The 11185-nt window shown below is 35.8% G+C and overlaps 1 protein-coding gene across 1 annotated transcript; it reads right to left on the bottom strand.

Annotated features, from left to right (window-relative positions):
* Nucleotides 1-1533: 1533 nt before the first annotated feature.
* LOC115989698 (LRR receptor-like serine/threonine-protein kinase GHR1) lies at nucleotides 1534-7923 on the bottom strand. Its single transcript, XM_031113516.1, has 3 exons — nucleotides 5792-7923; nucleotides 4116-5666; nucleotides 1534-2359 (listed from the first exon to the last, which is right to left on the bottom strand). The coding sequence occupies exons 1-3, from the start codon at nucleotides 6852-6854 to the stop codon at nucleotides 1776-1778; spliced, it is 3198 nt and encodes a 1065-aa protein (XP_030969376.1). The 5' UTR covers nucleotides 6855-7923; the 3' UTR covers nucleotides 1534-1775.
* Nucleotides 7924-11185: the final 3262 nt, after the last annotated feature.

Genomic DNA, 11185 nt, shown 5'->3' with positions numbered 1-11185 from the left:
ATAATATGGCACATTTTTAACAAAAATAAAATAAAAAAAACTAAGTAAACTAATGATGCCGAATGCACACTAATTGGTTAGAGTTTTCTAAGGATGCAAGGCCAATAAAAAGAATTTTAAATTGTAGATTGAGGTGGACCTATAAAGAATTTTAAATTGTAGATTGAGGTGGACCTATGTGTGAAATTATAGACTAATTTAGGAATTTGTTGTGAATTTTTGGTATGACTTTAGTGGTGTAAACAAGATTCGAATTTAAGTATTTTATTTGACCATTAAAAAACTTGAGTTGTCTGAAACCCCTCCCTCTCTCTCTCTCTCTCTCTCTCTCTGTTTTTATTGATGATATTTTAATAGACACTATAGTATTTTATTTTCTTTCATTTTTTTTTTTAATCTTTAAGTTTTGTTTTGGTCTAATAATAAAGAATTATTATCAAGAGAATACGTCATAGGTTGAAACTATTTCCAAAATAAAATTTTAACTTAATAATTGGGCTTGATTGTCTTACTATTAGTAGCTTTCTAGAATATCACCTGACGTTTAAGAATTTAAATCTCTCATTTTTCACTTAATTATAATTGTAATTTGTTATGTATAAAATGTGTCTATTATATATATCAAAAAAAAAAAAAAAATCTCCATTGTACTGATCAGAAAATAGAAAAGTATATGTACCCTTTGTCATGTTGATCTATAATCTTTAATAGCCACTTAAACTCATATGTTAAGTTGTTTCTAGTATTGTAGATGTTATCTTTTCTGATCAATATGATTATCTTCTTTTATGATGATTGAAGATGGGTGTATAAATGTAAAGAGGCCTACTCGAATAAATATTCAAAACCCAACGGCCCATAACTCAAAAGGTCTGGACTCTGACGAGGCCGCAACTCAAACCAGCCCATTACCAAATCTGTTTTGGGTCACCGGGAGACACAGCCGAAAGAACCCAAACGGCCAGAACATAAGGCCAGCAATAGCAATAATTTGGTATAGGAAATAGGAAAATTGATTTTATTTTTTATTTTTTTTATATATAGGAAATAGGAAGCCGAATTGAATTGGACTGGGCCATAGTCAAATAAGAAGGGGACTTCAATTCAAAACCTAGTAAAAATTTAGAGGGGGATATTTTTAACTTTAATTGGGCCAAATTGAATTGATTTTTTAGCACATTACAATTTGGCCCAGTTCAATTCAATTTAGCCACATTACAATTTGGGCCAGTCCAAATGAATCTCTTAATTCAATTTGGCATGTTACCAAAAATCTTAATGAATCTTAATGAGTGGTTCTCCTGCAACTTGTCTTTAAAAAGAATTTCGAGAATATGATAATACTGGACCTCCTGCAATCTTTTGCAGCCAGTATACATTCACAAATGTAACAAGCAGACTAATTTATAAACCATATGAGCATTTAAGGACACAACTGGATAGCTCTTTATCTGGAGATGGTTTCCACAAGTTAGACCATTGGTTGTACAAAAATTAAGAAGACAAAGGGTGCAACACTTTTTAAGCACAGTATTTCCTAATCCCTATTGCATTTGTCATTGGGAAGCCATCTCAAAGCAAAAGTCAAAGCACATCATGGTAGCAAAATTTAAAATTTTGTACCCCATTGAAATATGCTCCATTTTTACAACAATGGTTAATACAATTAGCAGAGCATGCGAACATGCCACATCAAGAATTCAGAAAGGGAGGCTAATAAGATATTAAATTCCCAGAAAAACTCAAGCCTAGACAAATTGGATTCAACACCAAAACTATATAGATGAGAGATCTTCATATATGGTCTTGATACCTTGCCTCTCAGAAACTGATCGAATACATCGTAAAGCTATTCCAAGGACCTCCTTCATTCCCTTCTCAATTGCTGGATTCCCCATTTCCAGCATCACTGCAGGATCAAAACACTCTGTGCCCCGACCTTCTGCTGCCCTCAACCGCACCCAATCTGTCAAATCAACACCCCCCTCTAAACCAGAGATTACATCACCAGCACACCTTCCTGTTAGAAGTTCTAAAAGTATCACTCCAAAGGCATAAACATCAGACTTGAAGGAAGGCAGTGGCTTCTTGGAAGCAGCCAACTCTGGCGCACGGTAACCTAAAACCCCAGCATCAAGAATCTGTTCAATGGTGCCAGCCTGAGTCATGAGGCGGTGGAGGCAATAATCAGCAACACGTGCATTTAGATCAGGCCCATCCAACAGTATATTTGTTGCTTTCAAGTTACCATGTGGTACAGCACGATCAAAATGGAGATAGTTCAGGCCACGTGCAACATCAACTGCTATTTTGAGCCTTTGGGCCCAGGTTAACGGCGGACCTTTTCTTCCTGGCCGGTCTGAAAATAGGGATGCATCAGAAATTTAAAAAACTAAATAGTGACGTATAGAAAGAAACATATACGGATACATATAGATACATATAAAATAAATCAATGTCATATTAAAAGGGACAAATGCAAAAGGCCTTCTTTCATCTGAGTTACAACAAAACTTTGCAAAAGCTTCTTGGAACTGCCACATAATAAGGTTTGTATTGATTGAAATCTTAACATCTAGCCAACAAGCAATAATCTTGGCTAAAACATATAAGGTAATGTGTAATGAGGTGACAAACAATACTGGTTCATGGCAAATAAACACTAGGTCAATTTTTTGCCAACTCCTTAACTGTCCTTACTCCTTAAGGGGCATGATAAATTTATACTTGTACCAAAAGCTTCAGCTATTAGGGAAAATTTCTATTTAAAAATTTAACCATTATATTAACAGTCCCCTATAAGCGTGGGCCCAAACTCCATTCAATATGCAAAGAAACACATGGAATTACTAAGTTTTAAATGGGATGTAGAGTGGAGACAGGGGTTTGAACTCAGGACCACCTACTTTGATACTATAGTAAATTACCACCTATCCTAAACATTTAAGCTGTTAGAAAAATGAATTTAATCATTTAAACATTATTCTAACAATGACCAATAAACAATCAATAACATTAGAACGCCAGAATGATGATTCGGTCAGGCTATGATGAAAAATGCTAAAGTGAATGGATAATTTATTTAAAGATTTTGGTAAGTGGTTACACAAGAATTTAATAAGTGACTTCCTGATTCACAAGGAAAGTTGATTTTTCATGTATGTAGTACTGCTTATACTAGTTGGTTCTACTAAGAATGTCTGGAGTAGAAGGAAACATCGATTAGTAAGAAAAATCAGTGAATGTAATTTATATGAAACAATGATGGTATGAGGATCTAGTTGCTCAAGTATTAATGCTACCAATTATTGTGTCACACTGCTATTTGGCACATCATGAATAAAATTTAGCACAAAGGATGCCGAATTCATGCCAAATTCAATTAAGAACACATTACACATCTCACTTAAAATAAGCAATATTATTGTGCTTCTACAGATTGCGTCAACATGTAAAGTTTCTTATCACTCCATCAGAAAGGAGAACTAAGATAATATGCACAAGACCAACAATAATTTGCCTATTGAGGCATTTTGGTGTAGGTTCACTAACACCAACTATCTTTGACACAAAGAAAAAATTGACCATGCGTCCAACGCAGATATCGCCAGATATTTCAGCTTCTAACAAAAAAGTTTTAAGATAGAAAGAATGCAAAAAACAGCACTCTCCGAACATGATCTCTCCCATAGCTTAACCTTGAGTTCATAAGCTTGATAAATTGTGTAATTGTTTCATCTTTATTTCCTTCACCAGATCATGAAGCCAAATGCAAAGGAAATTTCTATTAGGACTCACCTTTATTTCCTTCACCGGATCATGAAGCCAAATGCAAAGGAAATTTCTATTAGGACTCACCTTTATTTCCTTCACCAGATCATGAAGCCAAATGCAAAGGAAATTTCTATTAGGACTCACATAGGGTCCCCTATGAGCTGATCTAGTGAGTACCAAAAGCTATGCTTAGATGTATATATTAAAAGCAGGATATGGGCATTTGTGAGCATCTTTGTTGTACCATTTGTTAAGATCGCTTCACCTGTTACATGTGTCAATGTCCATAACACAACTACACAAGACAACTTATCAAAACAAGGGTAAGGACAAAATGTTACCATATAGAAAGCTTGCAAGACTTCCAGGTGCGATGTAATCTGAAAGAATGAGCTTCTCATGCTGTGTAGGCCCCCAATAGTACCCTCTTAAACCCACCACATTTGGATGCCTGATGTTTGTAAACTTTTTAGCCTCCTTAACAAACTCTTTCCTCTGTTTTGCTACCCCTTCTCTCAACCACTTAACTGTCAAGAACATCCCATTTTCCAGTGTTGCCCTATAAGAAGTCCCATGGCTGCTTCTCCCCAATACTTCAGCTGGTGCACGAGACAGCTCCTCAGGTGTTAACGTGATGGTATCATCAAGAAAATGCAACTCACCAATTAATCGATCTGGTGATCTCACATCCAGTCTTGCAAAGTGCTCACCAGTGAGTGAATCCCCAGACTCAGGTGACCAAGAGAAATGGCTAGTTTTTGATGGGGAAAAGCCAGTTGCAGCTGCCGTTTTTTCTTCGGAACTGATTATCTCAGATGAGGATCCTTTCTTGGAAGCCACGAGATCCTCAGCTGAAACTACCAAAGCACCGCCACTATCTGTTCCACTAATGCCTGAGGCATTTGGTGGAGCTCGCCTGCTGACTGATTTTTTTATATCACGTTCTAGTGGGGGTCTCCTTGATAGACGGATGTAATGTACAAAGATAGCAAGCAGTATAATAATGAAAACACCAGCCACGCATGAAACAATAATTATGACTTTGACAATAGTGTTCATTGGCTTCTTCTTGTGGTTTTCAGCTGGAGAATTGTTTGCCCCAGAAGAACCACCACCAGGTAAACTTAACCTAGAATTTCCAGGGTAGAAAGAAGAACTAGGGAACTTTCTCAGGTTTTCAGGGACAACCCCTGAAAGATCATTATGTGAAGCATTAAAGCTGTCAATGGTATCAGGCAAGTTGTTTGGTAAAGGACCTGTAAAGTGGTTCTGTGATATATCCAATGAGCTTAATGAGCTCATGCCTGCCATGGAAGTTGGCAGAGAACCAGAAAAGTTATTTCCAGCAATATTGAGCAGTTGAAGTCCAGTAAATGACCCAAATTGATCTGGAAAATAGCCACTAAATTGGTTATGAGAAAGATCTAGAATTTGTAGATTGTGTTCACCAGCGGAAGGAGGAGAGAACTTAATATCACCGGTCAATATATTGTTTTCAAGATGAAGCTCTTGCAAAGTGGGCATTGTTAACAGATCAGCTAGAAGCTTTCCATTTAGCTGGTTGGAGCTGAGATCAAGAACTTTAAGCTTTGGATACTGTGTGATAACTGTTGGCAGCATGCTACTAAGAGAATTATGGGAAAGGTTGAGATAATTTAAACGCAAAAATTGTGGGGTTACTTCAGGGACAGGCCCTGTCAAATGATTCTGACTGAGATCAAGGAATTCAAGGTTACCCCATTTTACCATCCTCGTTAAATTTCCTCCGAATTTGTTCTTCGATAGATCAAGTACTGCACAGCTTCCAGTCAGCAAAGGAAGCTCGCCTGTGAGTCCGTTCGAAGAGAGATTAAGAGTGTGAAGAGTTGTTGACGTGATCATACTTACTGGCCCTGAAAGATGAACATGAATGTGAGACACAATGATTTACATTACATAGTAGTAGTGCAGGCAATGGAATGGTTCAACATAATATATTAATTGTGAATTTCAGTACTGCCAGAATAAACTTAAGTACCTGACAGATTGTTGGCACTCAAATCCAGTTCAGTAAGTACTAAAGAATCTCCTTTCAGTAGGCCATTAGGAACAAACCCAGAGAATCCGTTGTTGCTGAGCTTGAGGACTTGGAGGTCATAAACAAAATTAAATTCAGGCAGTTCTCCAGACAGCTGGTTGTAGCTCAGATCCAACACCTTCAAGTTTTCAAAGAGCTGTAGCTCACCTCCACTCACCAATGATCCAGTGAGCTGGTTGTGGCTAAGATTCAAATGCTTAATAGTCTCAGAAATACCCGGTAAAAACTTCTGCTGCTGCGAACTAGAACTACCTAGCATGTTCCCACTGAAGTCGACATAAATGGCAGTTGATAGAAGCAAAAATTGAGCATCCAGATAACCATCAAACATATTTCCATGCAAGTCAAGCACCTCCAGACCAGAAATCAGCTCAAAACCTTTTGGGATTCTCTTTGTAAAGCCATTAAAAGATAGATTCAGTGATACCAAGCGAGTGAGCTTTGTCAATGATGTTGGCAGCAACCCAGATAAGGAATTGTGGCTCAAGTCCAATGTCTGGATTGAGGCAAGCCCAGATATGGAATCCGGAATTGAGCCAGAGAAGTTGTTCCCAGCCAATGAGAGGTTTCTTAAGCTCGCTAACTCACCAATCCCCGGCGGTAAAGATGAAGAAAACAGATTATTAGATACATCCAGAAACTCAAGGCTTTTCAAGTCAGCTATATTCTCAGGAATCTTGCCTGACATGGAATTGTTTGACATGGAGAGTTTCAAGAGTTTAGTGAGGTTGGAAAATACACTCAAGTCCACATCAGCAGACAGACCTAAGTTATCAAGAACAACCCCAGCAACATTTCCACCATTGCAAACAATTCCATTCCAAGAAGAAGGGCAGCCATTAAAGTCAATAGATTCCTCATTCCATGAACTGAGGACATAACCAGTGGGATCATGCTTGATACTTTTCTTGAATTCAAGCAGCGCCAAAATGTCTTGTGAAGGAAGCTGCCCCATGGCAGAGAGGAAAAATAAAGATGCCACTAAAAGAGTAATGACCTTCATGCTAATCCTTTCAATGTGAAGAACACAGAGAAAAGCTTTTCTCAGCTTCTAATCCACAAACCCAAATAGGCACAACTGATTTCCACACCACTTACTGTAAAAAACAATAACAGAACCCAGGAAACAACTCAACAATCCTTCACTACTTTGAGAAATCAGCCTAATCTGGTGAAGAGAAATGGGGTTTTTGAGCTGTCAAACCCACGAATTCAAAGGAGAACACAAAGTTGGCTGAATACTTTACAATAAAACAAAAAGTACGCAACAACCATTCTTCAAAAGCATGAAAGATTACCACTTTGGAAAGCCCAAAAAAGAGAACTTCAGAATAATCAAAGCATCCAAAGTCCCCAAATAACACAGTACTTCACCTAACAAACAACCAAACGCTTGGAAGCCAGAACATCAAAAGGCTGGTCCTCCTTCCAATGAAAGTCATAAACACAATAATGCTTGGCAAAGAACAAATTTTTAACCACTCAAAGCGTAGCTAAAGCATTAAATGACTGAAATGTACCCTACAAAGTGAGTCACTTTCAGAGATCTAACCAGAGCAAAAATGGAGCATTTTTCTTACCAATGTTCCTCCTTGATTCACAATGTAGGCTCAGCAGAAACTACCCCTCCCAAAGATTCAATCTTTTTAGCAACAAGGTCACTACCTTGCAGAGTTCAGACTTCAGAGCTTTGAACAATCTGATACCATCAAGTCCCACATGGATTACAGCTACGAAAACAAACCAATGAAGAAACAAGAAATGGGTCTCTTACCAAATGGACAAAGAGACTGCATTAAAGAGAAGGGACCCAGAAAATTTTTTGGCCATGAAAGCTTAATAAAAGGTACAAAACAGCACTAAAACGGTACAAAGCCCTAATGTTCCTTTAATGAAAAAAAAAAAAAACAAGAAGACCTTCAAAAAAAAATATTGGCATTGTCCCTTTTCACTAGTTTCTTTTTAGGAGGCATGTGAAAATAAAAATATTGACTAATATGAGGACCCCAAAAATCAAACCCTTAATTTGTTTGTCTGCATTGGATGCTTAATAGAAAATAAAAACCCTAGTTTTTGTTCATTCTTTTGAGGGGTTTAGTCATTAGTGTCAGGTAGTGACAAAGTAAGCGGGAAAATCTTTAGGATTTTTCATTTTTTTAGTGTAACTTTATGTCTAAGTGGAGAATTTACCCGCCAAACAAAAAAATATATATACATATAAGAGAGAGAATCTCTCTCACTTTCCTAGTGGACATCAAAGGATTTATCAAATACAGTTTAAGATTTGCACTTTTTTATTTTTCTTAAAAAAACAAAACACACACAACAAACAAAGTCTGTTGAGCTTAGAGAGAGCGTGGGGGAGTGTGTTTGGTCAGTGCCACGTAGGACTGATTCACACAGAACAGATGCCCCTTTGACTAGGTTCTCTTCTTTCTTTGCTCATTTTTTCTTTGGTTCGGTTTGGTTCGGTTCTTCCAAGTTCCAATACATGACATAGACATATATATTTGACACACAGAGGTGAAGTAGGTGAAAGAATTATTATGATAGGGGGTGTGGCCCTTGTGTGGACTGGGGCCCAGTGGACCCTTTCAGAAGCACCACTATGATGATGACACGTGGACAATGATGGTCTCATCTTTGCCTTCAATAACAAATGACACAACTCTTATGTCATCATTTTGGTCACAACCTTATACGTGCCAGATATGAATAGTTGAGAAAAATGATACACATAATATATGTTAATGAGATAGTTCATTAATCATAATTACACGTATTAAATTTATATATACCAAATGTGTTTTTTGTTTTTAAGATATATATATATACCAAATGTGAGTAGTTTAAAAAAAGAGTAATGTATATATGTTAAAGAGATAGTATATACATGCCGAATGTGAAAAGTTGAGAAGGGTGATGCATATATGTTAGAGAGATAGTTCACCTATCACAATTGCTGTTTTATTGAAATTTATACATGTCAAATGTGAAGAGTTGAGAAAAGTTATGCATACAAGTGAAAGAGATAGTTCACCAATCACAAATTGCACGTATCTTCAAAGTCAGTCGGATATATAAAATGGGTTTCAACAAAAAACTGTTTGCCATATGATTATGTAGTCCCTACTGATGTGTACAAGATCTTAATCTTGAATTGTTGGTAATCAGATCAAGAGGACCTCAAGTGACGGCAAATAGAGATGGGGTACAGTGGTCCCCACTTGATTTTTATTTTTATTTTTTTTTGGGTAGGACCACTTGAATATTTGTATTGCAGTGTCCACTGTCCAGACTATATGATATGATATCCTCTCAAGCAGGCTACATTGTGCTCGTGAGGCTGGGAATGTTATTGTTGACATGTTCTAAAGAAAGAAAGTGTGGCTTTTTAACCTTTTCTTCTCCATAATCAATCACTTTTTACACTCTTTTTCTTTTTCCATTTCGTCAAACAATAATGATAATAATTTCATATTCACTACTTTTTAACCACTCCACCAAAGCTCCTTTACTTGAAAGGAAAAGATATAAAACAAAGATTAATAAAATCCATATTTATATTTAATTTAATTATAGGGTTAAATGTTATTATTCCTGAAATTTAGGTTAATGCTAGGTATTACCAAAAATTTTCAAAAATATTTAATTTGCTCCCAAATCGTAGTCATCATATAACATAGTTTGAAAATTCTTGTACTCATTTTGTTTTTTGACACTCTTTTGTACATATAATTGTCATATGTAGTTACTGTGAAATTGGTGCAATCAAAACAAGCTTTAAAAACAAAGAATTTGGAGAACTAAGCAACTTTTTAATTGGTGTTAAATATCGTTTGTGTTTAAAGAGTAAATTGAATATTTTTGAAAGTTTTTATACTGCTTAGGTTTATCCCAAACGTCAAAGTTCTATTTTTGTTGCTATTTCACCCAAAACCATAACATAAGTCTTTCATTTTTAATGAGTTAGTAGTTCAGTTCCAATAAACAAGGTCGGATCAACAAGATTTGAGCCCTATAGCGATAACTTTAGGTGAAATATATCTTACGCGGTTCTCTCTCTCTCTCTCTCTCTCTCTCTCTCTCTCTCTCTCATTAAAAAAAAAAAGAGCCTCGCTAGATAAACACCTGTTCAAAATGAAAAAAAAAAAAAAAGATATGAAATATATCTTATTTTAGGTTATTATAATTATATAAGTATAGTATTATATTTCAGGACCAAGATTGTTTTTTTTACGTGGGAACTCTAGACAATTGTCAAAATTGGCTAGGGATTGAGCCTATCATGCCAAAATTTAATAATAATAAAAATAAAAGAGGAAAGAATATTCAAATTAATGTACTCTGTTTCTTGAAACATGATTCACAACTGATTATGCTATTCATTGGAATCATTATAACTTAAATTTAAATAGAAAACTTACCTATCAAAAAGCTATTCAAAGTTTAGTATAAGGGATCTTGTGAATTCACAAAAAAAAACAATAATAAAATTCTCTTCATAGTGGGACCATTTCAAAGAAATATTTAGTAGTCTTAATCGTTGCATGATGAAATGTTCTTAGATAAAGACTCAATGATAATAAACATCTACATGGAAGCTCTTTTATCTTTTGCTTTCACCTAAATTTCCAAGAGAAAATGGTATATTCCCAAGTAACCTTTCCACATGTCTTTCTCAGATGCATTATGCAGCATCAAATTTATAATTTTTTTTTAACATATATATCTCACTATTAGCATTCTTACAAAATTGTTTGGATTTGAGCCACTGCAGACACACAAGTACCAATGTGATTCCAATTATTCTTGCTATGAACAATAGAGCCCTGAATGGTAAAATACTGATAACTCTCATAATTGAAATCAACCTTTAAAATCTTTATGCTTTGCCCTTTCTAATCAAATAATTCTGCATACTACTTCTATGATTTTTATAATTAATAGAACTTGTGCATGTGATACTAAACTCGTATTCTCTGCATTTGCACTGTAAAGCATGCCAGACATTCAAGTAATCAATAACTAAATTGTGGGTGGCTAGGAAGGAAAATGTAAACATGGTAAAGACTCCGGCTGGAAGAAAGTTTGGATTCTCAGGAATTCACCAACTTGGAAGCTGTAAGAGAAAATGACCTACTAACAAGGGCAGAGAGTCAGAGACCAACCTGTGGGGTTCAGTGCTTTGCAGTAGCCAAATGGCAGCCATTATTGGATGATCTGGACCGACATTAATACTTATCTAACAAACAATGATTGTTTTGATCATTTATAGCAACTTTAATATGTACAGAAGATGAAGAAGAAGAAAAAATATGCTTGTATGGTTTT

Source organism: Quercus lobata, chromosome 5 (genome assembly GCF_001633185.2).
Source record: "Quercus lobata isolate SW786 chromosome 5, ValleyOak3.0 Primary Assembly, whole genome shotgun sequence".
NCBI classification, from domain to species: domain Eukaryota; kingdom Viridiplantae; phylum Streptophyta; class Magnoliopsida; order Fagales; family Fagaceae; genus Quercus; species Quercus lobata.
This window is presented reverse-complemented; position numbering and strand designations above follow the sequence as displayed.

Bases quoted from the DNA above. Each gene is read 5' to 3' on its own strand.
- LOC115989698 (XM_031113516.1), bottom strand. From the start codon at position 6,854: ATGAAGGTCATTACTCTTTTAGTGGCATCTTTATTTTTCCTCTCTGCC. The intron at 5,667-5,791 runs GTACTTAAGTTT...TTCATCTTTCAG, and splicing joins GAGTGCCAACAATCTGTCAG to GGCCAGTAAGTATGATCACG. The intron at 2,360-4,115 runs GTAACATTTTGT...CCCTATTTTCAG, and splicing joins TCTTGCAAGCTTTCTATATG to ACCGGCCAGGAAGAAAAGGT.